Raw genomic sequence first — 27,182 nt, 5'->3', positions numbered from 1 at the left:
GGGGGGCCGGGGCTGGGCGGGTCCGCGGAGCCCGGAGGGAGCCCCGGGGCCCTCGGTCCCCGCGGGCACGGGGGGCGCGGGGGGGCTGCGGGCGGGGCCGGGGCTCCGCGGCTCCGCGGCTCCGCTACGGCTCCCGAAGGGCCCCGCGCCCCCGGGCAGCGCCGGGCGGTGACCCCCGGGTTCTTCTCCAGGGCCTGATCCGGAGCTCGGAGCTGTTTCCAGGCCCCGTCCCGAGCCTGCGGCGGGGCCCGCGCGGCCGGAGGGTTCCGGGCCTGTCCGGTGCCGAGGATGTTCCCGCAGAACAGGCCCCCGGTGAGCCCCGCGTGGCCCCGTCCCCTCGCAGCGGTGCCACCTCGGCCCTCGCAGGGCCTGCGCCCCCAGACCCCAGCTTCCCGCTCGGTGCTGACAGTGTTGGTCGGGAGCGATGCTGTGCTTCTTCCCAAAGTGGTGCTGAGCCGCAGCGCTGCGGGGCTGGGCTGTGTGAGGTGCTGGGAGCAGGATCCACTGGGGCACGATGGTGGGACGGTGATGGGCAGGCAGGGAGCTCAGCAGCTGGGCGAGGACAGGCCACCAGGTCTGTGCCATGCCCAGTGCCAGCCGTGGTCATTAATCCTCTCTGGCTCAGTGGCCAAACTGATGCTGACAAGGCCCTTGGTGCCTGGTTGTGACCAGAGTTCTCTCCAGTAACTCCTCCTGCAACCTCCTGCATGTGCTGCTCTCCCAAATGTGCCCGTAGCCTCTTTCCCGGGTGCAGGACACCCCTGGGGGATGTGCCAGCCTTGCTGGGCAGCAGCAGTGACCCCAGAGGTCCCATCTCTGCCCAGGCCCATCTCCAGGCACCCTCCGCTGCCTCGGGAGCCGCTGTTGCTGCCAGTGCCATCCCCAGCACCCCCCAGTCCCTCAAGCTGACTTACCCAGAGACCTTGGATCGCATCAAGGAGGAATTCCAGTTCCTGCAGAACCAATACCACAGGTGAGAAGCTGCCAGAGTTCCCATGCCAACGCGTGAACTGGGCACTTCACTGGTGCTGGCCAGCCAGAGGCTCCTGCTCCGACTGGTCCCTCCAGAGGATGGCTGTGCCAAGCACCACCGTGGTAGCTTGAAATGACACTGTTTGAAGGGGAAGCTCAGCCTCTGCCTGCCAAAAGCCCCAGGAGGAGGTGCTGGCTTCTAGCACCCAGCTCCTGGGATGAGCCAGAGTCATCACTTAGACCTGGAGTCCCTCTGATCCGTGAGGCTGCTGTCCAGGATCACTTCCCCTTCCCCACTCTGTGCGGGGCAGAGCAAGGTCTGAAATGCAGCTAAGCTTTGCAGCTCACTCCATTTGGGAAGCAGATGCTGGGGAGGGGGTTAAGAGTCCATGCAAATTGCTCCCTGATGCCCAGATCCCTTTGCCGTCCATCTCTTCTTTATCAGCCTCTTCCCGCCCTCTTTCAGGTGGTTTTCTTGGCTTGTGCTGGGAGATGGGATTGAAGCTGAGAGGAGGCTGAAGTGTGTGGTACACTGGGAGGGCTTGTGCTCTGTCCAGCCAGGGACATCCTGTCACTGGGAGGACCAAGGGGTGGTCGCTCCTTCTCCTTCTCTCTCCTCTTTATTTTTACAGCTTGAAGTTAGAATGTGAAAAGCTGGCAACAGAAAAAACAGAAATCCAGCGTCATTATGTCATGGTTAGTGAGCTCCACCTGAAAGGAGAAGGGTGGTGTGGGATCTCCTCTGAACCATCAAAGGACATGCAGGGATGCTTTGCCTTCCCCTTGCTTTTTGAGTTATGTGGCCTGGCCCTGAGATCTGGTTCCTGTGGCTGTTACTGCCTGGTTTTCCCCCAAAAAGAGTCGTGGTGTTGGAGCAGGACTTGCTGCCGCAGCTTGTGGTGGCAAAGCTGCTCCTGTGGGATTGTCCCCATTCCTGCAGGAGCCCTGGGAGGACTGTGTCCATCCTGTGGGTTGCAGCCATGTGCCAGAGGAACCTCTGCTCCTGGAAGAGGAGCTGGGGACTGTGTTGTCCCCGTGGGTCTGGCCACACCATGACTGTTTGTGGCCAGGCTGACGTGGTGTGCCAGCACCGGAGAGGACTTTCTGCTTGTGAATTCCCCTGGTCTCCAGAGCCATGCTGATGCTGCCTTCTCTCCCTCACAGTACTACGAGATGTCCTATGGCCTGAACATCGAGATGCACAAACAGGTGAGTCTGGGTGGGTTGGGAGCTCTGTCTACCTCCTTGGTCCCAGCTCCCTGGCCCCACCTTGCCATCTGGGCTCTTCAGGGCTGTCCCCACAGACGACATGGGATGTTGCTCCCTGCTGTAGCCCAGGGAAGGCTGTGCTTGTGGGGGATGTGTCCCCTTCCCTGTACTTTGGAAGCTTTGTGCTGCTCTGTGTCATGGCCTTGCCTGTCTCCTTAGCTCTCCAAACACATATCTGTGCTCTGGTTGCTGGGTTCAGGGTGCCCTGCCTGGACTGTGATGTGCTTGTTGTGTCAAGCAGAGAGCAGTGGTGGAGGAGTTGTGCTTGCATGGCTGCTCACACCAGTTGTGAGTGGTCATGGGGGGACTGTTGTGAAGGAGACTGGCTCCTTCCTCAGGGCAAGGGGGGCTACAGAGTCACAGCAGGGTGGTGGGCTGTGGCTTGACACCTTTGCAAGTGTCTGCTGCCCACTGGCCAGGGAGCAGCTCATCTGAGGACCAGAGCTGAGGAGCATTCTGAGGACAAAAATGGGTTTTGGGGTGTGGGTGCAGAGTGGGCTCTCCGGGGGCTCAGGGCTGCGCATCTTCCCTCGCTGCTTCCCCATCCCTCCCTCCCTTCCTCAACTCCCTCCCTCCCTTCCTCCCCTGTGCCGAGCTCCGGGTCACCAGCTGCTCTGAGACAGAAGGTTTCTTCTCATCTATTTTTAAAGAGGCTGCGGAGGAGCCTGGCGAGGCGCGCTGCCGCCGCCTTCCTGCCCGCCCCGCGCCCGCCGACGCCAACTGTTGCGCGGGAGCTGCTTGGGTGGGCACCGTGGCCGTGCTGGCCTCTGTCCCCACCACAGGGCAGGTTGTCAGCCACACCTGCCAGCTTTGTGCCCGCTGGGAGGGTATTCCTGCCACTCTGGGATGCCCTCCTTGTCCTGGCATCCCTGCTGAGGCTGAGATGTGAAGCTGCCCTTCTGACAGATGATGCCAAGGGTCCACCCTGCCCGGAGCCTCTCCCTGGAGGGCTGCGAGCTCCTCTCCTCTGGCTGCTGGTTCTCTCCCAACCCTCTCAGGCTCGTGTTTTCTGCCAGCCCCAGGTGCCGCTGGCTGCCGGCCAGTGAGCTGTCGGCACTTTTAACAAGGGCCCGTAAGTCTGCTCTGACAGCCAGCGGCCATTGTGTGAGGAACGGGAACTGCCGGCGCAGGAGCCGCGGGTTATCGCTGCCCTGGAGGGATTGGGTCGCTGTTTCCCCTCCTCTTCCCCCAAATCATGCTCTGCTCGTGGGCACAGGCAGGTCCTGAGCACTCCTGGCTGCCCCGGAGCCCCCGAGGCATCAATCGCCCGATGGCCATGGATGGAGGCTGGGTAGTGCCGTGGTGTGGCCTCTGTCCTTGCTGTGCCCAGTGTCCCCAGGGGCTCCCCAGGTGCCCAGCAGTGCTGGCATCAGCGTGGGCCAAGGTGTGGGGTTTTGCTCTGGGTTTGTTCAGAGGGAAATGGGGCTGGGGGCTGACTGTGGTGGTGCAGCTCTCCAGGCAGCCACAGGCTTGGCAGGAGAAGATCAAGACGGGAACGAGCAGGAGACGTTAATATTTTATTGTTGCTTTGTTTTTGGCATGGAAGGGGCCTGTAGCTTTCTGTAAAACCACCTCCCTGAATCTGCCTGGCCTTGGACTTGCTCACCGCGAGCGAGCCAGAGGGGAGGTGACCGTGCTGGTGGCTGGGGGGGCTGCAAACAGCGTGATCATTTTTCATGCTGAGAGCGTTAAAGTGCCAGTAAATTGCACATTAACGAGTGCGAGTGAATTGGAGGCAGCTCTCCCCAAGGAGCTGCTGCCCATCAGTGCATTAGGGAAGAGAATCCATCACTGCCGGCCCCGAGAGACAGCTAAATCCTTCCCAGAACTGCTGGCTGCCAAATCTCCTTGCTCCCCCCTCTTCCTTTCTTTTCTTTCTCTTTTTTTCCTCCCTCAGAAGGGGAAGTGAGGCAGGTGCCAGATTGTTTCTGTGCTCTGGGGCTGGCAAGAGCAGGTCGGCAGCTGCTCTGGAGGGCAGCATAGAATGTCCCTGGGTCTGTGTCCCCACACCAGCCGGGCAGCGCTGTGGCCCCTCACCCTGGCACTTCAGCACCTGCACCAGCTGGGCGTGGGAGATGTGCCCAAGGTCCTGGAGGGGACATCCAGGGGTCAGCTCTGTCCCTGGGACCCTTCAGCCTCCTCTGGGGGCTGATAAGGGGGTCTGGGTTCCAACCCCTCCTCTCAGCCCTGTGCTGGCTCCACAGTGTTTTCATCCTCCCCACCAGGGTGGCCTGGGAGCTCCTTGGGGCTTGAGACAGCATCTTACCTGGACTCCCATGCCCGGGACATCCCCTGCCCATCCAAGAGCAGAGGGATCCCTCCCCCAGCTGAGTTTAGGGAGAGCTGCTGATCTTTGTCCCCTCTCTGGCGCTGGGGACGAGTCCCCAGCTCTGCGTGTTGCCTCGAGCAGTGTCTGCTCTCTTGGCCATCAGCAGGGGCAGGGGCCTGTCCCCACAGCCTCTGGGACTTTTTGCCAGGGATGTGTCTGTGAGGCCGGCAATGGTTGAATGTCTGTGCTCTCCTCTCACCCGAGCTGTGCAGGGTGGGGCCGGCGGGGGCCCTGGAAGCTGGCAGGGGGGTGCCATAGGAACATGGGGCCCTGGAAGCTGGCAGGGGGGTGCCATAGGAACATGGGGCCCTGGAAGCTGGCAGGGGGGTGCCATAGGAACATGGGGCCCTGGAAGCTGGCAGGGGGGTGCCATAGGAACATGGCATGGCACAGCACGACGCTGCTCTCCCTCCCTGCGCTCCACACTCTTGATTGCCAGTGGCACTTGAGTGTTGCAGAAAAACAGCAGCTGGAAGGAGAGCACCTCTCCAGGGCTTCCTGAGGGCTGGGAGGGCGGCAGGTAGCAGGCGTGGTGCCGGCGGGAGGCTGCGTGGAGGGCAGGGTGGGGGGAGCCTGCAGGGGCCATGGCTGCAGGGCTGGGGGCTTGCTTGGGGATGGCCTCGGTGGCATGGGCCGTGGGGCTTCATGTTCCTGGCAGGGAGGAGCTGGAAGGCATCCCAGGGCTCTCAGGGTGGGGATGGAGGATGCTGGTTTTTGAAAGGGGTGTTGTTAGGAACAGGAATGGTCGTGCTGAGCAGCAGCCCTTGGGGCTGAGTGCCAGTACCCTGAGGCTGCCTGGGCCAAGCACCCGTGGTGAGGGGGCTCTCCTGGAAGCATCAGGGCCCCTCAGCGTGGGGTCTGCTCTGCCCCTTGCCCTGATGGGCTCTGTCTCTCTTCCCCTGCCAGACGGAGATCGCCAAGCGGCTCAACGTGATCTGCGCCCAGCTCATCCCGTTCCTGTCTCAGGAGGTGGGTGAGCCCTCGGGCCCCAGCCAGGTGTGCTCCAGAGCTCCTTTGGGGCCCAGGGAAAGAAACCAGCCTGCCCCAGCCCCGCTCTTCTCTCCCCACAGCACCAGCAGCAAGTGGTCCAGGCTGTGGAGCGAGCGAAGCAGGTGACTATGACCGACCTGAACGCGGCCATCGGGGTACGTCAACCCTCTGCCCAGCACTTCCCGCCACTCCTGGGCCAGGGCTGAGGGGCTCTGTCATGATGGCACCTCCCGGGCTCCTGCCATCCCTGGGCTGGAGACGCCTCCTGCCCCTCGTGCCTTCTCCCACCTGAGGCTGAGTCAAGGGGAGGAGAGGGGCAAACCAGGCTGGTTTGGGGGCTGCCAGCAGGACTCAGGATGCAGGAGGTGCACCTGGGGGCGGGGGTGGTGGCTGGTGCATGTCACTGTGTCCTGACGCCTTGTGGCCTGGGTGGAGGGGGGATCACCACCATTCCCACTCAGTTATTCCCTCGAGACTGCAGCAGCACAGTGCTCTGGGTACAGGCAGGGTCCCCCATCCAGCCCAGGGTGGGAGGGGTCGGTGGGAGGGATGTGGTGGCCCCCACAACATTCCTGGGGACACCCCGGGTGCATGCCCTGCCCCTCCACACCCAGGCCCCGTTGCTGACTGACCCAGGGCTGCCTCTTGCCCCTCACTTGCCCAGCAGCTGTCCTGGCACAGCCCTTCGACTCTGCTCTCTCCTCTCCAGCACCAGCTCCAGACCCAGCACCTCTCGCACCACGCTCCCCCCATCCCGCTGACCCCGCACCCCTCTGGAATGCAGCCCACTGGCCTCGCTGGCATCAGCAGTGCCTCAGGGCTGCTGGCACTCTCAGGGGCACTGGGGGCCCAGGCCCAGCTCCTGGCCAAGGATGACCGAGGAGTCCATGACACAGAGCCCAGGGGTGAGTGTGGGGAGAGCCAGGGCTGGGGGTGGTTGGATCTGAGGGAACCTGGGAGCAGGTGGTGCAGGGCCCTGGGGCTCCCTCTGCTCCCCATGCCCTTCTTACCTGGGCACTTCCCTGGGGTGTGGGCCACTTGTCCATGCTTCAGGGCTGCCGACTGGGCTGGAGGGGCAGGGGGCTTACAGCTGCAAGGGGTTTGGGTGGAGGACATCCTCCACTGATCAGCACCCTCGTTGGAGGGTGGTGAGGTGGGCTGATTGGGGGGTAATCCTTGGAGGGGGCCCAGGACCACCCTGCTGCTGTGGTGCTGGTCTGGCCCTGCTGGGAACACCCCAGCACCCACGGGTGAGGCAGGTGGCTTTCCTGGGGGACTCTTGGCGGTGACACAGCGTGTCCCCCTTTCCCTCCTCCTCCTCGTGCTGCGCCTCTGCGTTGCCACAGCGACAGACCGAGACCCCGGCCCCGTAAGTGCCTTTTTCTTCTCTTGCACCATTCTGTGGCGGCACCGGCTGCAGTCAGGACACAGGGCTGGGCTGGGGCTCTCCACGCTCCAGGAGTCAGCTGCAGCCCTGCCTTGGTGCTGCCTGTCTCAGGAGCTGGGCACAGTGTCCCCAGCCACTGACACTGTGTCCCCTCACCCCAGAGCTCCCTGGCGCTGTCAAACGGGGAGCGGGCACGAGCCATCGCTGAGTACCTGAGCAGCAGCAAGAAGAGGAAGGTGGAGGAGAAGGACTTTGTTACAGACTATGTGAGCCCAGAGCTGGGGGACTCGGGGTGGCCCCATCCTCTCCTGTGGGGCGATGAATGGAGCTGCCTGTGCCTCTGGCACAGCTCCAGGCAGGAGTGAAGCCGGCTGCAGCCCCTTTGGCTCCAACCATGCTCTGTGTTTCAGGGCAGCGATGCAGACAAAAGTGAAGACAACTTGGTGGTGGATGAGGTCAGTGTGCTGGGACACTGGGAAGGGGCTGGGGTCAGTGTGTGCTGTCCATTCCTGAGGGTGGGGCTAACAGGCTGCTCCAGGCGGAGGTGGGCATCACAGGGAGGTGCCAGTGGGAGTTGTGCTCCTTGACCCTTGCCAGCAGCAGCAATGAATCCCAGGATCCAGGCTGGCAGCCTGGCCCTTGCTTGAGCCACCAGCTCCCCAAACCTGGGACGTCTCTGCTCTCCTGCCTGCTCTGCTGCCTGCTGATTTCCCTTCCCCCCAGGACCCCTCTTCCCCGCACAGCGTCCACTCCTACTCATCCCGGGAGAATGGGGTGGAGAAGGTCCCACTGGGCAGGAAGGAGGCCATGCCCCTCAGTCCAACCTCCATGGCCTCCTCCAGCAGCACATCCCCGTCTCGGAGCAAGGATGCACCCACGGTATGTGTGATTCGCTTAGGGCTTGTGCTGGCACAGAGGGCTCAGCTGACACAGTGGCCAGACACGGGTCCCCCTGCCTCCAAACCCATGGGGCAAAGTGCTGGACGGACAGGGAGGGGCTCCTGCTCCCTTGGATCTCAGCTCAAATCCCCTCCCACAGACCCTGCATCATTGCCTGGGCTGGGCTGTCATTGAGGGGGAGCTAACAGGGACCCTCTGGCACGGGAGTGGTGCAGTTGCCACATCCCCATTCTGTTCCTGGCAGGTGGAGAAGGCAGGGACGCCCAGCCTGAAGTCCAGCACCCCCACGTCCCAGGGTGACACCATCCCGGGCTCCAGCAGTGCCCAGCAGTTTCGTGCCACCACTGCTAAGGTCCCCGTGGACCCCCTGGGTGAGCTTGGCCTCGCCGGGGCCTGGGTGGGTCTCCAAGCTCTGTCTCCAGGGCCCCATCCCTTCACTCTGCCTCTCCCCCACCAGCCCTGGGCCTGAGGAATCCACTGGGAGTGCAGAGCCCTTACTCGGCCGCCTTCGGCTTGGCCCACCCTGCGGTCAACGGGGACGTGGCCGGGACTGGCGCCTACGCCAGTCTCCACCTCATGTCCCCGCAGCTCAACGGGGCTGCGGCTGCCGTGGGAGCCGGCGGCTACGGGCGCTCGCCCCTGGTGCGTGACCTCGTCCGTGTGGGGCTGTGGGGCCACGGGGTGTGAGCTGCTCTCACCTGCTGTCCCCTGCAGGTGGGCTACGACCCGCACCCCCACATGCGCGTCCCAGGGCTGGTGGCCGGCATGCAAGTGGGGACCTCGGGGAAGCCGTAAGTGGGGCCGAGCTGGGCAGGGGCTGCGCTGGGACAGGGGGTGGGGTGGCTTGTGGGGCTGAAGCTAGGAGGTGTGGACAAGCTGGGGTTAGCAGGGATGGGGAGCACAGCCTGGGGGGAAACCTGGGTGGTGGTTCTTGTGTGCCCGACTGGCATCATCGGGTGTGTTCTGCTCACAGCTCTGACTCCAAACCGTGCTGCCTGTGTCAGACCCGCTGGGACCCGCGTGGCACCGGCCACTGTCCACACAGGATTCTGGGCTGGTTCTCACTGCTCTGCTCCCTTCCAGTGCCTACTCCTTCCACGTCAGCGCCGACGGGCAGATGCAGCCGGTGCCTTTCCCCCCTGACGCCCTCATCGGCTCCGGCATCCCCCGGCACGCGCGGCAGCTGCACACCCTGACCCACGGCGAGGTGGTCTGTGCTGTCACCATCAGCAACTCCACGCGACACGTCTACACCGGGGGCAAGGGCTGTGTCAAGGTGTGGGACGTGGGGCAGCCGGGCACCAAGACGGCCGTGGCTCAGCTGGACTGCCTGGTGAGGAGGAGGAGGAGGAGGAGGAGGAGGAGCAGAAAGGCCTCAGGGGTGGGGCTGGGAAGGGGAAGGTGCCCCTGTTCCAGTGGAGGGGACAGAGGGGCCTTTCACGTGTGCAGTGAGAGAAAGAGATGCGTCTCCTGCGAGCCCCTGTGTGCTCATGCTCACCTCCTTCTTGCCTTGCCCTGTGCCCTGTCACCCCCGTTCAGAACCGTGATAACTACATCCGTTCCTGCAAGCTGCTCCCCGACGGCCGCAGCCTGATTGTGGGGGGGGAGGCCAGCACCCTCTCCATCTGGGACCTGGCAGCGCCCACGCCCCGCATCAAGGCTGAGCTCACCTCCTCTGCCCCCGCCTGCTACGCCCTGGCCATCAGCCCTGATGCCAAAGTCTGCTTCTCCTGCTGCAGCGACGGCAACATCGTGGTGTGGGACCTGCAGAACCAGACACTGGTCAGGTGAGTCTGGGGCAGGGGGGAGCATGGACAGGACTGCTGGGGACTCCTCAGGCCAGGGACCACTCAGTCCCCTGCAGCCCCTCCCTGTGTCTAACCCTGGCTGTGGGACAGTGCCTGTGCTTGCAGCTCCTGTCTGCTGGGTGCTGCCCTGCCCACACTCCATGCTGCAGGCACTGGCTGCCCTGACAGCTGTGCCCTCGCCCTCTCCATCCCCCTCTTTCCCAGGCAGTTTCAAGGCCACACGGACGGTGCCAGCTGCATCGACATCTCCAATGATGGCACCAAGCTGTGGACAGGGGGGCTGGACAACACCGTGCGCTGCTGGGACCTGCGGGAGGGGCGGCAGCTGCAGCAGCACGACTTCAGCTCCCAGGTAAGGGCTGGGGCCCTCTGGCAGCACCATGGGGCCAGCTGGGACCTGCTGAGCCACGGTGTGACCCTGTCTATCCCCTCAGATCTTCTCCCTGGGGTACTGCCCGATGGGAGAGTGGCTGGCAGTGGGGATGGAGAGCAGCAACGTGGAGATCCTGCACGTCACCAAACCCGACAAGTACCAGCTGCACCTCCATGAGAGCTGTGTCCTCTCTCTCAAATTCGCCTCCTGTGGTAGGCACGCCTCTTCTGGCCCCCCTTGCTCTGGAACCTCATGGATGCCACCTCTACTTCTGGCCATGTGTTGCAGGGCTCGTTGCACTGGGGCAAGCATTTGTTCTGGTAGCCAGCCCTGTCCCCAGTGAATGACAGCCTGAAAAGGGGTACCATCCCTCCTGGAGCAGTGCTGGCTGCTGGAGCCAAACTCCCCTTTGTGTTCCCTTGGCTCATGGGTGGCAGGGTTGTGGTTGCCTCATCCCCACCGTGTGTTTCACAGCCTGGGCAGGCTGTGGGATCCAGCTGCTGGGCCTGGTTTGGTAACAGGAGGCTGCTTTTTGTCCCTCCACAGGGAAGTGGTTCGTGAGCACTGGGAAGGACAACCTGCTCAATGCCTGGCGGACGCCCTACGGAGCCAGCATCTTCCAGGTGAGCAGCCAGCAGGGTTGGGGGTTGCTCAGAGTGAGGCTGCCAAGAGCTGCCCAGTACAGCCCATCCATAAATGTGTGTTAGCAACAAGCCCCATAAACTGATCCCTGCAGCCTCCCCAGCTCCCCAGGGAGTGGGGCTGGGACCTTGCCCTGGGGCTGCTCCTTGTGCTTACCCCTGTTCTCTCCAGTCGAAGGAAACCTCCTCCGTCCTCAGCTGCGACATCTCCACGGACGACCAGTTCATCGTGACTGGCTCAGGGGACAAGAAAGCGACAGTTTACGAGATCATTTACTGAGCCCAAGAGGTGCCAACTGCAGGACAGGCAGGTGTCCACGTGGATGGACAGGTGGACTCTACCTGCCCTGCTGCTGACTTCCCAAAGAACGTGCAGCCAGTGGCTGTGGCATCCCAGCTGGAGGAGTGCAGAGAGGGGTGGAGGTGGCCCTGGGACCGTGGCCAGGCATCGTGCAGGCTGCTGCTCGGGGTGGATTTCCTGGGGACTTTCTCCTTGTTTTGTTCTTTGTGGGTTTCTTTCTAAATCTAGACTGTGGGAGTTGGAGATGGGGAGGGAGGTCTGGCATTGTTAGGGGTTTTATTTGGGTGCTTTTTTATTTTTAACTTTTTGTTGTGGGGGGTTTTATTTGTTTAAGGCTCTGGGCCTGCCAGGGTGGATGGGCTCTGGCCTCACTTCCCTCTGTGCCTCCCAGGGTGTATTTAATAATAAAAACAAACCAAAAAAAGGCAGCTGTGCCTTGTCCTGGACAGTAGCCTCAATGCTTTGTGGCAGTGGGATGGAGTCAGGTAAGAAGGGGTGAGACCATGGCAGGAGCCTTGTCCCCTTTGGTCACAACTTGCTCCTCCTTTTCTGTGCTGAGGGGGGTCTGAGGCAGCTCCGCTGTGGGCAGAGCCCGTCCCTGGCCCTGGCTGTGGTGGGGAGCAGGAGCCAGGCCTGGCGGTGTGGGCAGGGAGTGGAGCGTGGCTGAGGCTCTGCGGTGCCGCTGGTGGAGCAGCCTCAGGCTCCGTGGGGTGTGGGGGGAGAGGCCGGCACTGGAGGAAGTGGTTTTTGAAGGAAATGAGATGTGAGCACTCAGCGCTGCCGTATCGGTCTGGCCGCCTGCCAGCACTGCCGTGGGCAAGCAGGGCTGCTCCCAGGAGCCCCGGGGCTGGCAGGGGAGCAGCAGCGGCACGGTGGTGGCTGCGGTGTGGCAGCGGCTCTGGGCTCCTGGCCCCAGCCCAGCCTCCAGCCACAGCTCACCACAGGCACCACGGAGCAGTTCTGGAGCTGGGGCTGCCACGGCAGGCGAGCAGCCACTCCTCTGCCATGCTGGGAGCATCCTCCCCTGTGCTGCTGGCCAAAAGCAGCCCCCCAACACACCCTTCAGAGCCCAGCCCTCAGCACAGTTGGCAGCGTTGGCTGGCAAAGGCCCGTGCCCAGAACCAGCCCAGCCCTTCTTTTGTTCCTTTTTATTAGTAAGGGATTGAAAACACAGTTAAATACATTTCTTTACTGATAATTTACAGCTGTTTCTGCAGCAGAAAATGGGTGCCATTAAATCAGTAGCAGTAATTCAGGAGACACACGCTCTCAGGCTTGTCCAGCTCCCCATGCAGGCGCCTGAGGGACAGACAGAGCCCAGGATGCCCAGCCCAGCCTTGGGGGATGCCAGGCTATACCCAACCCTCACCTCCAGCCTCGTGCAGGAACTGGGGCAGGACAACGGTGCTGGAGCCTTGGTGCAGTGTCTGAAAGCAGAGGAGGAGGAAGGAAAGTAGAGCTGCAGGAGGGCAGTTCCAGAACTGGAGGCCTATGTGAGTGTGGTGGCTTCAGGCAAGGTGTGTCCCCTTTCCTGATGGCGCAGGGATGGTGACAGGAATCAGTAAACCACCTCATACACCGTGGCCTTCTTGTCGCCAGAGCCCGTAACGATGAATTTGTCATTGACAGAGATGTCACAGCTCAGGACTGACGAGGACTCCTTGGACTGCGAGCAAGAGAGGCAGGAGGTGAGAGCAGGGCTGGTGCCTGGAGCCACCATCATCCCACTGCACAAATGCCTCACCACACCTGGAAGATGCTGGCTCCGTAGGGTGCGCGCCAGGCGTTGAGCAGGTTGTCCTTCCCTGTGCTCACGAACCACTTCCCTGGGACAGGAGACAAAGTGGGTCAAGATCTGGGATTCCATTCAGGGGAGCTGAGCACAGGGGGAGTAAACCAAAAGGATCAATCTGAGCCCATCCACAGCCCAGGCAGAAAAACCGGCCCTTGCCTACCACAGGAGGCGAATTTGAGAGAGAGGACACAGCTCTCATGGAGGTGCAGCTGGTACTTGTCGGGTTTGGTGACGTGCAGGATCTCCACGTTGCTGCTCTCCATCCCCACTGCCAGCCACTCTCCCATCGGGCAGTACCCCAGGGAGAAGATCTGAGGGGATAGACAGGGTCACACTGTGGCTCAGCAGGTCCCAGCTGGCCCCATGGTGCTGCCAGAGGGCCCCAGCCCTTACCTGGGAGCTGAAGTCGTGCTGCTGCAGCTGCCGCCCCTCCCGCAGGTCCCAGCAGCGCACGGTGTTGTCCAGCCCCCCTGTCCACAGCTTGGTGCCATAGTTAGAGATGTCGATGCAGCTGGCACCATCCGTGTGGCCTTGAAACTGCCTGGGAAAGAGGGGGATGGAGAGGGCGAGGGCACAGCTGTCAGGGCAGCCAGCTCCCCCAAGAGCCAGCATCTCCTCCTGTCCCTGCCCTATGGGCCCCTACCCCGGGCTCACCTCACCATCGTCTGGTTCTGCAGGTCCCACACCACGATGTTGCCGTCGCTGCAGCAGGAGAAGCAGACTTTGGCATCAGGGCTGATGGCCAGGGCGTAGCAGGCGGGGGCAGAGGAGGTGAGCTCAGCCTTGATGCGGGGCGTGGGCGCTGCCAGGTCCCAGATGGAGAGGGTGCTGGCCTCCCCCCCCACGATCAGGCTGCGGCCGTCGGGGAGCAGCTTGCAGGAACGGATGTAGTTATCACGGTTCTGAACGGGGGTGACAGGGCACAGGGCAAGGCAAGAAGGAGGTGAGCATGAGCACACAGGGGCTCGCAGGAGACGCATCTCTTTCTCTCACTGCACACGTGAAAGGCCCCTCTGTCCCCTCCACTGGAACAGGGGCACCTTCCCCTTCCCAGCCCCACCCCTGAGGCCTTTCTGCTCCTCCTCCTCCTCCTCCTTCTCCTCCTCCTCCTCCTCACCAGGCAGTCCAGCTGAGCCACGGCCGTCTTGGTGCCCGGCTGCCCCACGTCCCACACCTTGACACAGCCCTTGCCCCCGGTGTAGACGTGTCGCGTGGAGTTGCTGATGGTGACAGCACAGACCACCTCGCCGTGGGTCAGGGTGTGCAGCTGCCGCGCGTGCCGGGGGATGCCGGAGCCGATGAGGGCGTCAGGGGGGAAAGGCACCGGCTGCATCTGCCCATCGGCGCTGACGTGGAAGGAGTAGGCACTGGAAGGGAGCAGAGCAGTGAGAACCAGCCCAGAATCCTGTGTGGACAGTGGCCGGTGCCACGCGGGTCCCAGCAGGTCTGACACAGGCAGCGCGGTTTGGAGTCAGAGGACATGGAAGGAGTAGGAACTGGAAGGGAGCAGAAGAGAGGCCTGAACAACCCCTGTGTGATGCCCGAGGGCAGGAGGTGACCTCTCCCTGAGCCACACTTCCTTAGCCAAGGTGGAAGGTGCCCGTTGTGCTCTGGCTAATGAGGGGTTTAATTACCCAGCTCCTTGTTACTGCAAGCTGCCAGGAATGAAATGGCAGTGCTGGACGCTGGAGTGGAGAGCAGCTCCCCCTCAGCCCTGCCCTGCCCTGGGTGAGCCCTTGGGAGGGAGATGCTCTCAGCACCTGGCTCAGCCCCTTGCTGTCCACCCTCCTCACAGCCCCAGCGTGTGCAGCCACTTACGGCTTCCCTCCAGGGACGGTGGAGATTGAAGAGGAGAGGGTGGAAGCCCTCAGATGAGGGTGCGACTCAAACGCCACCTGCACAAAGCAAAGGCCACATGAGGAGCAGAGCAGAGGACACCAAAGCTGGGCTCAGGCCTTTCCCTGCACGTGCTGGGACCAGGCCAGCCTGGCTCTATGCTCCCTGCTTGCTGTGTCCTCACATGCAAGTGACAAAGGCCCAAAGGGGTTCCCACAGACACAGTTACACACCAGTGGAACCAGCAGAGGCTTCTCTGAGTGCACTGAAGCCTCCACCAGCCTCACGACCCATCCACCTCTGGAAGGGAGCCCTTCCTATGGCTGCACCCCCCAGCTCAAGCCCCAGATGTTGCACAGGGACAGCGCAGGCCCAGGGGACAGGCAGCAGACCCAGCCTCTCCCTCGGTCACTTACCATGGGGGAGCGGCCATAGAGTACCGCGCTGCTGACCTGGGGCGAGAGGTGGATGCCCATGTAGAGGCCGGGGGATGGGAGCTCCCCGCTGATGGCGGCGTGGGGCACCATCCCCAAGGAGGACGTGTAGGGGCTGGAGGAGCTCAGAGGGCTGCAGAGAGCTGCACGAGGAGAGACCCGTGTCTTGGCCCTGGCCCACGGGCGCGAGCGAGCGTCACCCGGGGGAGAGGGGCACCTGGTGACTGCACAGCCACCCCCTCCGGCCCCCACAGCCAAGCTCTGAAGCTGCCAGCTTCATGCAGCCCCACCAAAATGACAGCTCATCAGAGAAAAACAGATAAAACCCCTGCCCCCACCCCGACCACCACCCTCGGCAGGTCTGAGCCCACCAGGCAGCCTGGTATGTGGCAATGCTCCTGTTGGCCATGGTTGATAGGGCTGATTTGGTGGAGCAAAATGGCCCTTCCAGCTCTGTTGGTGGCAGACTGTGTCCTGCCTCCCTCCATCCCAGCCCCACGGCACTGTCACCGCGGAGCAGGACCTCGGCGCTGTCCTCGGACACTCACTGACGGTGTCGGTGGTGGGGGCCTTGGCCGGGGGTGGCCGGAGCGGGATGGCCGAGCTGGGCCCGGGGCCAGGCGTGAGGGAGTCACGGGGTGGTGAGGAAGAGGAGGGCTTGGAGGTGGGAGCGCTGGCCACGGAGTCGGTCTGTGCAGAGAGGAAAAAAGCAGCTTCAGCAATGGGACCAGGGCCTGGGACAGCCCTCCCAGCACCAGGTGGGTCAGCAGCCTCCGCACTCTGCAGGGTGGAAGGAGCTCCTGGATGGAGCTGGACAGGGTCTGGCCATCCAGGACCCCTCGCCTTGGCCCCTCACACAGCCCCACTCTCCCCACAGGTGCAAATACCCCATGCAAGCTCCGTCACCCCAAAGTGCCCCAACCCTGCAGTGCCCACCAGCACGAGACCCCACAAACACATCTGCTGCTCTCTCAAGCATGTAGGGGCACCCCCATCCCCAGCCTGGGACCAGGAAGATGCCTGGCATGAATTAGCCTCTCCAATCCCCACAGCTACTTCATTCCTTGCTTTTTTCCTTGCCTCTCCTATTTCTTCTGCTTTTTCTGTCTGGGGATTTTGTCGACACCAGCAAAGGAAAGAAAAAAAAAAAAAAATTAATAACAGAGAAAAGCTACGTGCTGTGCTGGCAGATTGCTCAGGGCGCTTTGTCTGCTCTAATCCGATTGTGCCGGGGAGCTGCTGCTCGCAGCCCCCAGCTGGCTCCTGACCCCAGATGGGGGAACGTATCGCTTGGTCCCTGCGGTGGCTGGGAGGCCAAGGAGTGGCAGAAACATCCCTCCCCCTTCCCACATGCTGATGTTTCAATCTGAGCACTGGACTGGTGCTTGGCAAGGAAGGAGAGGAAAAAAAAAAAAAACCACTGAGAAGGAAAATAAAAAAAAAAAGAAGAAGGAAAAATCAATTGCTACGAGCAGCTCTGGGGAATCCTGCAGGCAGGCGGGTGGAGAGCACTGCAGAGCCTGTCCCACCCCGAGGGCACGGCCCTCTGTCCCCAGGGTGGGCGGTGGCAGCGCACACAAACCACCGGCTTTTCTTCGCCCGCTTTGCGCTGCGGCGGGCTGGCCACAGAGAGAAATTCGGGGCCACACATGCCACCCCTAGCCCAGGCTGCCCAGGGATTTCCTACCGGGCTCTGGTCCTTGGGCTGCAGGGGCGCGGTGCTGCCGCTGGAGCCGATGGACGCCGGGCTCTCGGGCAGCTCCCGGCGGGACGGAGCCAGGCGGCGGCTGGGCGAGCGGCCAGGGCTGCCGGGCTCCGAGGGCGGGTCCTGGGGGGAGAACAGCGCTGTGGGAAGCAGGAACCCCTCTGTGCATGATAGGGGTCAGAGCTCTACCATCCAGGACCACCATCGGTCCCCTCGGCCTCAATGAGGAGCATCTGCTCAGAGGACTCCGTTCTGCCGTCCTGGATAAGAAACGGCCTCGATTTTTCTCTTTGGACAAAATGAGAGGTGACAGCAGGTTCAGAGGACGCTGGTGGCCATGGATGCCTTCACAAGGAGGAATGGGGATCAGCCCACAGGAGGAGCTGAGACAGGGCTGCCATTTCAAAGGCCACCGCTCGGCTCTTGCACTCCCTATTAACCATTCAGCCAGGTCTGTGATTTTTTTATCACCATAATGACACCAACGAGTGGCTTTCATAAGTGTCATTTTCTGCAGAAATTCCTGCTGATCTTCCTCTCAGGGCTTGTATTTTCTTAGGAAATGGCATGAGTAAAAAAGACCTCATGTCTTGCTCTCCCCTCTGTCTTCTAGGAAGGGAACAAGTATGATCCCGAAAACATCATCTCTACCAGGAACACTGGTGGCTGGGATGAAGTTCTGTCATGTGTGCCTCAGCCAGGGGAGGTTGCACCAGAAGCACGTGGCAGTTCCATCGCAAAAGAATGGAATTCAGTGAATCCCCTGTACTGAGACACAGCCACAGGTGTTGAAGTCGAGGCTGCTTGAGGGCCAGGCCAGGCAGGACGGGGCTCGAGGCCTTGGGCTGGCAGAGCCAGGGTGTGCTGCGATGCTCCTGCCACCTCCAGCAACGGGAGCTGCCAGCAGCAAGCCCAGCTCCGTGGAGCTCTCATCCAGCTTATCAGCCTCCCCATATGGGATGCTACAGCAGCGGGGCTGAAAGGGGATTGTGAAGCAGAGCCAAGCCTGTGGCTGGCAAAGCTGAGCCCCGGCTGGCACAGCCTTCCCAGAGCAGTGGGAATGGAATCAGTCTTGGCTGGCACAACACACTGGAGCAGGGCTGGCACGTGTCCTGGCTGGCCACTGCTGCCCAACAGCAGTGAGCTGAAGCCTAAAGAACCCCAAAGCTGAGGAACCAGAGTCCTAAACCTAATGACTGCAGTTTGAGCAGGATCCTTTGCCAGGCTCCAAGGGCTTACCTCATCCACCACCAGGTTGTAGTCACTCTTGTCCCCATCACTGTCCTGCAAGGAGGGAGAAATCCAGAAGGGCTCAGTCAGGACAGGGCAAGGCTGGACCAGGCTCTGTGCTCTGCCCCAGGACCTCAGACAGCAGAGAGACCCATTTTCTCCTGTGCATCACTCCATGGACCAACATCAGCCATGTCCTGCTGGCAGCAACCCAACCTCAGGCTGAGGGGCCTCCATGGGGCTCTTAATTCGGTTTGTTCTTGCTCACAAGACACCAGCCCTCTGCAGCAGGAGCTCCCCAGCCACACCCCTTGGTGCACTCACAGAATGCCCAGGCAGGTCCTTCTCCTCCCGCTTCCGCTTCAGCCCCGTCCGCTCCTCGTCCCGCAGGCTCTCGGGAGGGGAAGCAGAAATGCTCTGAGGCAGAGAGGGAGAAGAAGGTGTGTGAGCCACTGTGAGGGCAGACAGCTGCCCCTCACCTCTCAGTGGGGCCAGGCCCTGCTCCATGACCACCTCCATCCTAGCAAAGCATCTCCACACCTGGTGGGAAGGACCCCAAAACCCCAATGTGGGGATCTGAGCAAGGCACATCCCCAGCACTACCAGAGAGAGATCCACCCCTGCAGAGACAACGAGCCAGGGTGGAGCAGAAAATCCTCACAGGTGTTTACTTCACCTTAACCCTGCCACGAGGGTTGGGAAGCAGAATGGGGCCAAGCAGGAAGAACATCCCTTCCCCAGAGGCTGCTGGCAGCTGCAGGGGTGTCACACATCCCCTGGCAACCCCACACTCATCACAGGGCAGCCAGAAAGTGATGGAGATGCCCCATCCCAGGGCTCCCTGCACCTGATTGCTCCCAGCACAGTCAGATCCACAGTTCTGGCACAGAACCAGGCAGCAGAAAGGTGATCCCTGCCCCCCAGGATCTCTGGAGGAGGTGCCTGGGTAGTCATGGGATCACAGACACCTTCTCTACTTCCTCCTCTCCCACCTTGCAAGCCCAAGATCAATGCCTACAGTTCCCCAGCTGAGAGGCTCATTAACCCTTCTTTCCCCTGCCTGTACTCTGATACTGCAGAGCTACTGCGGAGCCTGGGAAGAGAGTCACAGCTCTGGGACTGGGGGGATCCTAAAAGGGAGGGGGCAGCCAAGGACTGCAGAGGGGCTGAGAGCTCTGAGACCTGTTCAGAATGATTCTTAAACTGGAAACTCCTTGAAAAGGACAGAGCTGGTTATTTTGGGAGCAGCCCTTGATCTTTAGCTCCTTGCATCAGCAAAGACTGAATTGAGGTGGCCCAGAACCTTCAGTTACAAAACCCTGATGCAAACACAGCCCACCCAGGCCAGGAAAGCTCACCCAGCACCCCCATCCCTTCCCAGGAGCCAGCTTGGAGCACGCTGGAGATGCCATCAGGGCCAGCTGAGGCCACATGCCTGCCACAGCTTACCCGGCTTGGGGTGTGTTCTGGAGCCAGGCAGCAGCAGGGAGAGCATCCCAGGTCCGTGTCAGAGCAGAGGGGAGGAGAGGAAGAGGTAGTTAATGCCAAGGCTGTGCCCCACGTACCCAGGCAGGAAGGAGAGAGGGGCACAGCAGGGCAAGGCAGGAAACAGCGGGACACAGGCTTAGAAAACAAACAAACAAAAAATCACACCTGATTTCCCACTTTGCCCACCTGAAGTGCAGATTCTCTGGTGTCTAACGGGAGGTCAGCACTTTGGTGTTCCTCAGGGAAGCAGGGGAATCTCTATCCACCCACCTCCTTCCAAGAAATTATCCCAGCTTTGGAATCTCTTCCCTAGACATGACAACAGGTCCAAAGCCACCGGGGGAGGGGACGAGCTGGCGAGCCAGCTGAGATCCCCTGGATCACACCCATCCTATTTCCTTAGGAAGCCATGCCTAAAAGCCCTGCTTGGAAACCCTCTGAGGCTTTGGTGCATGCACAGCAAAGCAGGTCCACTTCCCTGAGCCCAGGGAAGAAGTGCCAGGCATTTATTGCAAATCCAAGCACAGGGTTGTGGGCTGGGGTTTAGCAACCCTTCCTGGTTGATTTTTGCTCCTAAAGATCCACCAGCATTTGGAGAGAATGAGTCCAGGTCCCTGCTGGCAAAAAGAGGCAGGCAGGGATGGGAAGCTGAGGGATTCCCGTAGGCACTGCTCCAAGGCTGTGGTCTGGAGGGGGACCAGATGCTTGCCATCAGCCCTGCACCCCTGGCTCAGTTTGACTCACACCAACTCTGGCTAACTATGGCAGAGCACCGAGCATTAACCCCAGACAGATGGAGCATTTTGCCTTTCTTTTTTTTGTTTTTTTGTTTTTTTTTTTCTTTTTTAATAAGGAATGGCCCTCACCACAGCCAGACACCCGGGCTGAGAAAAGTTCTGGCTGGAGGCACAGGTTGACCGGGCTCTGAGGGTAAAGCAGGCTCAGCACAGCACAGCCTGCTTTTATTCTCTCTCTGGACTTTGTTTTCCTCCTTTGTGGAAGCCATCCTTAAAGAAACACGGACAGGATTTGAACTGCAGACAGCTGTGTGCAGGGGGGCAGAGCTGCCACCAACGCTTTCCTGCTGCTCTTTTCACCACTTTGGAATCTTAAAGCCAAACCAGACCATGAGAGCCTGCAGCAAACCCCACCCAGTGCCCGGCTTTGCTGCTGCTCTTGGGTCCTGACCCAACAGCACTTCAGTCAGCACCTTCCCCAGGGGAGTCTGCAGAGAAGCATCTCTCCTGCTAAATTTGGCTGCCTGTTTCTAGCCCATCGAGCTGCCCAGAGCCTCTCTCCTTGTTCCAGCCTCCTCTCAGCACAACCACTCGATGCCTGTGCTCTGAAAAGGTGACTTGAGCTCAGAGCAGCTTCTCCTTTGTGCAGCCCTTCAGCAGCAACAGGCCACAGGCAAAGCTGGGCAGCGTTACTAATTTGGCTCAGGCCTGCCAGTAGCATTCAAAGCACTGATTTAACGATGATTAAATATTGATGATGTTTTTAAGGCACTCTGTGATCCTGACAGGAGGAGGCACCCATATGGACTAGGAATTAGTGTAATTTACACGGCACAACACACGCAATGAGGCTCTGCTTTCTAAACCCCTTGCCCCAGGCCTGTGGCTGTCACAGTTTCTATCAGGGGCTTGCAACAGTATTTTCCCTAAAAGTCTCGGCTTGAGGTATCAGATCTTTACTTGGTGTAAACCCTGGTGTAAAAAGAGAGGGTTTCTTTGTGGTGCCTCACAAAGGAGGGGACCCTCACGCACTGGAGCAGAGAGACCTGTGTGTGCACAAACGCTTGCCCAGAGCCAGGGCTGCACACGCAGCCACACACCATAACTGCAGAGCAGCAGTTCCCGGGTCAGAAACAGAGCCAGCCTCCTGAGGCTGCAGGCGTTTCATGAGCTGGATTTGCCATCCCCAGGGATGCAGCAGCCAGCAGCCTCAGGAAAGAGGCAGAGCAGGCAGCAGGATCCCTGCACATGCTGCCCAGCACTGACTCAGCCAGCCTTTAAAGGGTTAACCCAGCTGTGCTTCTTCCCCTTACCTCTGTTCTCCCCATCCTGGGCCACTCTGTCCTCCTTGGTGGCCAGCTGAGCCTGTGCCATCAGTGCCCCTGAGAGGGCCAGGAGCCCCGAGGTGCCGCTGGCCCCACTCAGGCTAGAGGGCTGCATGCTGGAGGGGTGGGGTGTCAGCGGGAGGGGGGATGCGTGGTGCGAGAGGTGCTGAAGCTGCTGCTGCTGAAAGAGAAAGAGCAAATGGTCCTGGATGTGGAGGAGGCGGCTGCAGCCATGCCCGGGCCCTCCCCTCGCGCACGGGCTGCGATGCGAAGCGCGGTGGGATGAGACAGGGACGAGGAGGGGGGAGAGGTGCTGTCGGGGCTGCACAGGCTGGGTCACATCCCTGCCCCTTCCACCCAAGGGCTGTCTGGGCTCTGAGGGTCAAGCAGGCTCAGCACAGCACAGCCTGCTTTTATTCTCTCTCTGGACTTTGTTTTTCTCCTTTGCCCCTTCCACCTGCGAGTCCCTCGCTGCTGCAGACAGGACCCCAACACATGGCAGAGCCATGGCTCTGCCCCACTCTGCTCAAGGGGTATCCCACAGGGCATCCAACATCTTCAGGACACCGTGGCAAATCCCTTCACCACAATGGGCTTATCACATTAGTAGAAACTCTGACTTCCCTCATCACTGCAGGGCCCAAACCCTCAGGCAGGAAAGAGTCTTTGCCAAGAGCCAGGCAGTGCAACTCACCCCGACAATGCTGTTGAGCTCCCCCATGGTCACCTGCTTGGCCCGTTCCACCGCCTGCAGGACCTGCTGCTGGTGCTGGGGAGGAAGAGCATGGGGGTGGTCACACCGTGCTCCTGGCTGGAAGGAGCACTTGGCTCCACATTGCCCCACCCACCCCTGCACAGCCCCTTCTCCCACCCCTCCAACCCAGGCATGGAGGTTTTCTTCCCCAAAACCTCCCATTGCTCAGGCTGGACTTTGATTCGCCTCTTCCCAAGAAGCCAGAGCAATCTGATGCACATCCCCTGCCTCCTCCTTACCTCCTGTGTCAGGAGGGGGATAATCTGGGCACAAATGGCACTCAGTCTCTTGACAATCTCTGCCTGAAAGAGGAAGCAGGTATCATCAGGGATGGAGGGCTCTGAGCCCCATCCTGTCCCCCTCCAGCAGCCAAGCATCCTGCAAACACAGCCTCAGCGGAGGATTTAAACTCTCCCCACCCACGCCCTCTTGGCTGAAATTCTCCTGCTGCCTCTGCATCCCTGCTGGGATTTCCCGAGCTGCTGCCAAGGGAGGGCTCTGCCCAGGGCTGCTGGACCCCCTTAGGCCGCCAGGCACATGGGAGGGAACCCATGCCTAAATCCCTCCGTGGACCCGGGCCAAGGCAAGCTCCAAGCTGTCAGTCCTTTCGCAGCCCAGCTGGCTTTGCTCAGCCCAAACCCATCCTGGCTTTGTGGGCTGCCGTGGCCAGCGGGCAGGGACGGAGGGGAGCCGAGCCACAGGCGCTGGCAGCGGGCCCTGCCTGTGCCTTCCCTTCCCAAACATCCAACTCAAAGCCAGGACAGAGCAAGCAGGATGCAGAACTCCCACAGATCCAGCCCTCTTGGCATCGCACCAGCAAATCCTGCAAGGTGGTACCTGCCCTGACTCGGAACAGGGACTCCACTCCCATCCCCATCAAGCCTTGGGACAGCTCCCCCTGCTCCTTCAGAGGCAGAAAGCACCCCCGGACCTGCCCCTGCCCACAAGGGAATGCAGAAAACCCGGTGCATCCTCTGAGGAGAGGCTCTGTGGTTGCAGACAAACCCACAGCCCGGCCACGTTCCCACCAGGGCAAGCAGCACTTCTGAGGAAAGGGACTGTGACTCCCAGCCCAGCCTCTCCAAGAGAAAACCAACATCTCCTGGGGAAAACTGGATTCCCCCCCTGCTGCAAATCCACCCTGGGACTGGCTGCTCTGAAGGGTTTTATCATCTCAGGTTTCTGACAATCCCTGCCGGTGTTGCAGAGGTCAAACCAGGCTCAGAGCCAAGGGAGAACAAAGGGAACAATTACCTGCTGTGCTCGGAGGCTGCTGTGCCCCACACCCACCAGCACCCTGGGCTCACCTGCAGGTCCCAGCTGCTCCCTCAGCCACTGCCACCATGCCCACAGAGCCAGAGACCCCCCTCCTCCAGCCCTCTCCTGCCCAGGCTCCCACTTCTCAACCACTTGGCCATCACCTCTATCACCTCGTGGGCACAGTCTCTGGCCCCACGTGGCTCGGGCCACCCCTGGGTCCCAGTCCCACTGGATCTTGGAGCACATAAGGGTGGCAGGAATGTGCTCGTGGTCTCCACCACACTCCCTGCTAACAAAAGGAGCAAACTCGGAGGGGCTGAGCCAGCTGGAGGGATATGGCAGTTGACTTGCCACTTTGTCAGGCATTGGTCCAAACTAATTTCCCTGGCAGAGAGCCCATGATGACTAGATTGATAAATCTGAAGAGGGAAAGCAAATTAACGCTGGAACAAAAGGGGAACCAGGGAAGGGTGAAAACACTCCTCTGGCTTTGGGAAAGGAAAAGGAGATTAAGAAAAAAAGAAAAGAAAGACAATCCATTTGCCTCTGCTCTCTAGCTCCTGCTGTTTCCTCCACATCCCTCCTTCAGCTGGGGCCCCAGGGAAGCACTGCAGGGAGGCACCAGGCCTCACAGCAGGGCTCTGAGTGGTTCATCTTTGGGATGGCAGGGATGAGGAACTCAATAACACGTCCTGACAACTGCTGGATCCCTTTGCAAGCCAGTCCCTCGTACAGAGCTGTGTCACATCTCCCATGCCAGTAGAGCTGCACGGGCTCCAGGGAGATAGTTTTCCAACAAAGTCTCCAACCTCAGCCTCTTCCCTACCCTCCCCTGCTGCTGGCCCGGCCCCCACTGCACTTACCTGCTTGTGCATTTCAATGTTCAGGCCGTAGGACATCTCGTAGTACTGAGAGGAAAACCACAACACAGCCTGGTTAGGAGCTGTCCAGAGCAACCAGCCCAGGACCAGCCTGGGACTTGGCTCACTCCAGCCCACAAGGAATGGCTGAGCCCCCATGCCAGGAGCCCAGGACAAGGTAGGGAGCAGCCACAGGATGTTAACACCTGCAATTTCTGCACTGGGTTAAGCCAGGGGAAAGCCAGTCCTGCTGCCCCCCAGAACCCATCCTGGCTTAGCCTGGCCTGTCCCACCCTACTTGGAACCTGTTTTCATGCCCTGGCACAGCTGCCCACCCACTCAGCCTGTGCAGAGCAAAGATGACAACAAGTTACACCCTTCCCCAGCCACCAGTGACTCTACCAGGGGTGCTGACCCCAACCCCTCACACCTGGGGAGGAAAGGGGACCAGAGGACCTGCTTTCCCCCAGCAAAGCCTATTCCAAAGGTAGCAATCCACTTCTGGGGAGGGATCCCAACTGATGGATGAGAGAAAATGCGCCACAACAGCAACACCCCGGCCTCACAGACAGGGCTGCCTTCACCCCCAGGATGGGGGTTGCCCAAGTTCACATCTTTTTGCCTCTTAGATGGCATCATTTGGGTTCCCCCTTTCCCCAGAGGGGGCAGTAAGGTCAGATGCTAAAGGAGAGGGAACTGCTCTGCTGTCCCCAATCTCTTTCCTTGCTCCCAGCAACTCCCCTCCTCCTGGCAGGCTCTGGCTGGTGCCCAGGTCAGTCTGTCTTGGGGGCTGTTAACCCCTCACTGGCAACTGTGGAGGGCTCCTGCCCTGCTTCTTCCCCTTCCACCCAAACTAGGAGCCTTGAAGCACCAGCTCATAAGTACCCACCCCTTGGGAGAGAGACAGGGAGGAGTGGGGAGCTCTCTTATATGGCCAAATAGAAAAAGGGTAAAAAAAAAAAAAAAAAACCAACCCAAAATAAAAGAGACAAAACCTATGGCAGGATTCCCAGGCTCAGGCAGCACTGAGCACTGAGACAGCAGCAAAAGAGCCAGCGTTGCTAGGAATGGTGATTAACTCCTTCCTCCCTCACATCTCCCCGGCCCCAAGGTCAGCAGTGGGCAGGGCAGTGGCCCCTTCGGGCAAGCGGCTGAGAGGAGCCCCAGCACCTGGATCTCTCCGAGGGCAGCAGCCCAGCGGGGCCGCACCTTGGGGGAGGCAGGGGGCAGCTCACCATGACATAATGTCTCTGCATCTCTGTCTTCTCGCTCACCAGCTTCTCGCATTCCAGCTTCAGGCTGCAAAGGGGAGCCAGGGCTTCCATTCACGGACCTGCATCTCCTGCCCCATCCCGCCAGTCCCCATCCCTGGGACCTCGGCAAGCCCAGCACATCTCCCGCCTGCCCCTGCGGGCTTACGGGGCTGCAGGGGTGTCACACACCCTCTCTGGGGCACCTGCACCCCACGGCTGTGCTGTGCACACACCTGTAGCACCCACCCAGAGCTCTGTCCCCTCCCTGCCCCTACAACCCGCTCAGCCAAAGGAAACGCGCTGATCTTCCCCTTGGAACTCCCGCTCAAGACCTGGCGCCCCAACTGACGGTTTCACGCTGCCCCTCAGCCCAAACCCCTTTCCCCTTCCTCCGCAGGCGCTCCCCTCACCAGGCACCTTTTCTCCACCTCCTCCTTCCCCGCCTTCCCCGCTGCTCGAGCGCTCCTGCCTCCCATGTCCCATCACACCTCTGCCCCGGGCGCTCCCTCTGCCCGCAGCCCAGCCCGACCCCCATCACCCCCCGCCCCACCTGTGGTACTGCGCCTGCAGGAACTGAAATTCCTCCTTGATGCGGTCGCAGATTTCCAGCACCGAGAACTTGAAGGGCTGCCCGGGCTGGAGCGGGGGCTGCGGAGAGACAGCCCGGCTGGAGGCTGCGGCTCGGCCCCCCGGCCCGGCCCGGCCCCGCCGCCCCCGCGGCACTTACCGGGTGCCGTCCCTGCGGGAACATCCTGAGCGCCCGGCCCGGCCCCCCCGCTCCCGGGGCGCTGCTCCCCGCCCCTCCCGCGGGGGCTGCCCCCGCCAGGGCACGGGGGTCCCTCGCCTCGGCGGCCGGGCCGCGGATCCGGGCTCTCGCCGAGCGGCTCCGCCGGGGCGCGGGCGGCGGTCCCGGGGTCTCCGCTCGCCCCCGGCGGGGCCGGGGCGGGGCTGGGGCGGCCCCGGTGGGGGGGGGGAGCGGCCGCCCGGCCCCGCGCGCCCCGGCCGCCCGCTTAAGGAGGCGCGTTCCCGCGGGGCTCGGGACAGCGCGGGCGCAGCACCGGAGCTCCCGCGGCGGCCCCGCGCTCGCACGGCGGTGCCGGAGACCAAGGGGAACCCCGGGGAAGGCGCCGACCCTGGAGCCGCTGCTCCTGGCCCGAACGGAGCCGCTCGGGAGGCGTCCGCCCGCACGGCTGCTCCGGCCCGGGGCTCACCGGGCGCTTCCCCCGCCCCGGGCCCAGCCACGCGCGCGTCCCCCAGCGCGGTCCCACTCGCGCGCGCGGCCCCGAGCACCCCGGGGCACCCCGGTCCCTGGGGAGCGACGCCGGGCGCTGCCACCGCCTCCGACGCTGCGGGCGGACGCGGCACCGGCCGCCGGCGGGGCAGCACGCTGGGGCGGACATCACAAACGGGTGCAGCCGGACAGCGCCCGCCGGGCTAGGGACGCCAGGGGCAACGGGCTCCGGTGCGCTGCACAGCCGGGCCTGGGCGCGGGGCGGGCCGGGGTCCCTCGGGACCAGCCCTTGGTGTGCCCGGGG

General features: G+C 61.6%; 2 protein-coding genes across 4 annotated transcripts; one reads left to right on the top strand and one right to left on the bottom strand.

The window, feature by feature from the left end:
- Nucleotides 1-288: 288 nt before the first annotated feature.
- On the top strand, nt 289-10,949 carry LOC309582538 (transducin-like enhancer protein 1; the record flags this gene model as incomplete). Its single annotated transcript, XM_082297722.1, has 20 exons — nt 289-312; nt 825-973; nt 1,605-1,668; nt 2,137-2,181; nt 5,477-5,539; nt 5,641-5,715; nt 6,270-6,465; nt 6,907-6,929; nt 7,109-7,213; nt 7,358-7,402; nt 7,671-7,826; nt 8,092-8,218; nt 8,305-8,489; nt 8,562-8,638; nt 8,931-9,180; nt 9,387-9,634; nt 9,860-10,007; nt 10,090-10,240; nt 10,575-10,651; nt 10,842-10,949. 20 exons carry the CDS (start codon nt 289-291, stop codon nt 10,947-10,949), a joined length of 2,316 nt encoding a protein of 771 aa, XP_082153848.1.
- A 1,192-nt stretch (nt 10,950-12,141) lies between these two features.
- Nucleotides 12,142-26,594, bottom strand: TLE2 (TLE family member 2, transcriptional corepressor). 3 transcript variants are annotated; one of them, XM_082297720.1, is made up of 21 exons: nt 26,375-26,594; nt 26,198-26,295; nt 25,630-25,693; nt 24,398-24,442; nt 22,514-22,576; nt 22,215-22,289; nt 21,509-21,701; nt 19,420-19,436; nt 18,295-18,387; nt 17,980-18,024; nt 16,723-16,863; nt 15,584-15,725; nt 15,018-15,178; nt 14,584-14,660; nt 13,883-14,132; nt 13,420-13,667; nt 13,159-13,306; nt 12,926-13,076; nt 12,720-12,796; nt 12,541-12,636; nt 12,142-12,397 (listed from the first exon to the last, which is right to left on the bottom strand). In XM_082297720.1, the coding sequence occupies exons 1-21, from the start codon at nt 26,396-26,398 to the stop codon at nt 12,323-12,325; spliced, it is 2,283 nt and encodes a 760-aa protein (XP_082153846.1). In that variant the 5' UTR covers nt 26,399-26,594; the 3' UTR covers nt 12,142-12,322. The 3 variants fall into 3 exon arrangements, 2 of the variants coding, with proteins under 2 accessions (XP_082153846.1, XP_082153847.1); XM_082297721.1 differs by having other exon boundaries at nt 21,509-21,698; XR_014227106.1 differs by lacking the exon at nt 12,142-12,397 and having other exon boundaries at nt 13,159-13,302.
- Between the last annotated feature and the right edge of the window lie 588 nt (nt 26,595-27,182).

Source organism: Coloeus monedula (genome assembly GCF_965178545.1).
Source record: "Coloeus monedula genome assembly, chromosome: 27".
NCBI classification, from domain to species: Eukaryota; Metazoa; Chordata; class Aves; order Passeriformes; family Corvidae; genus Coloeus; species Coloeus monedula.
This window is presented reverse-complemented; position numbering and strand designations above follow the sequence as displayed.

Coding starts and splice junctions, on each gene's coding strand:
- TLE2 (XM_082297720.1), bottom strand. CDS start 26,398: ATGTTCCCGCAGGGACGGCACCCG. Junction 13,668..13,882: donor TGGCTCAGCTGGACTGCCTG/GTGAGGAGGAGG, acceptor ACCCCCGTTCAG/AACCGTGATAACTACATCCG. Junction 12,797..12,925: donor TCTCAAATTCGCCTCCTGTG/GTAGGCAAGGGC, acceptor CTCCTGTCCCAG/GGAAGTGGTTCGTGAGCACA.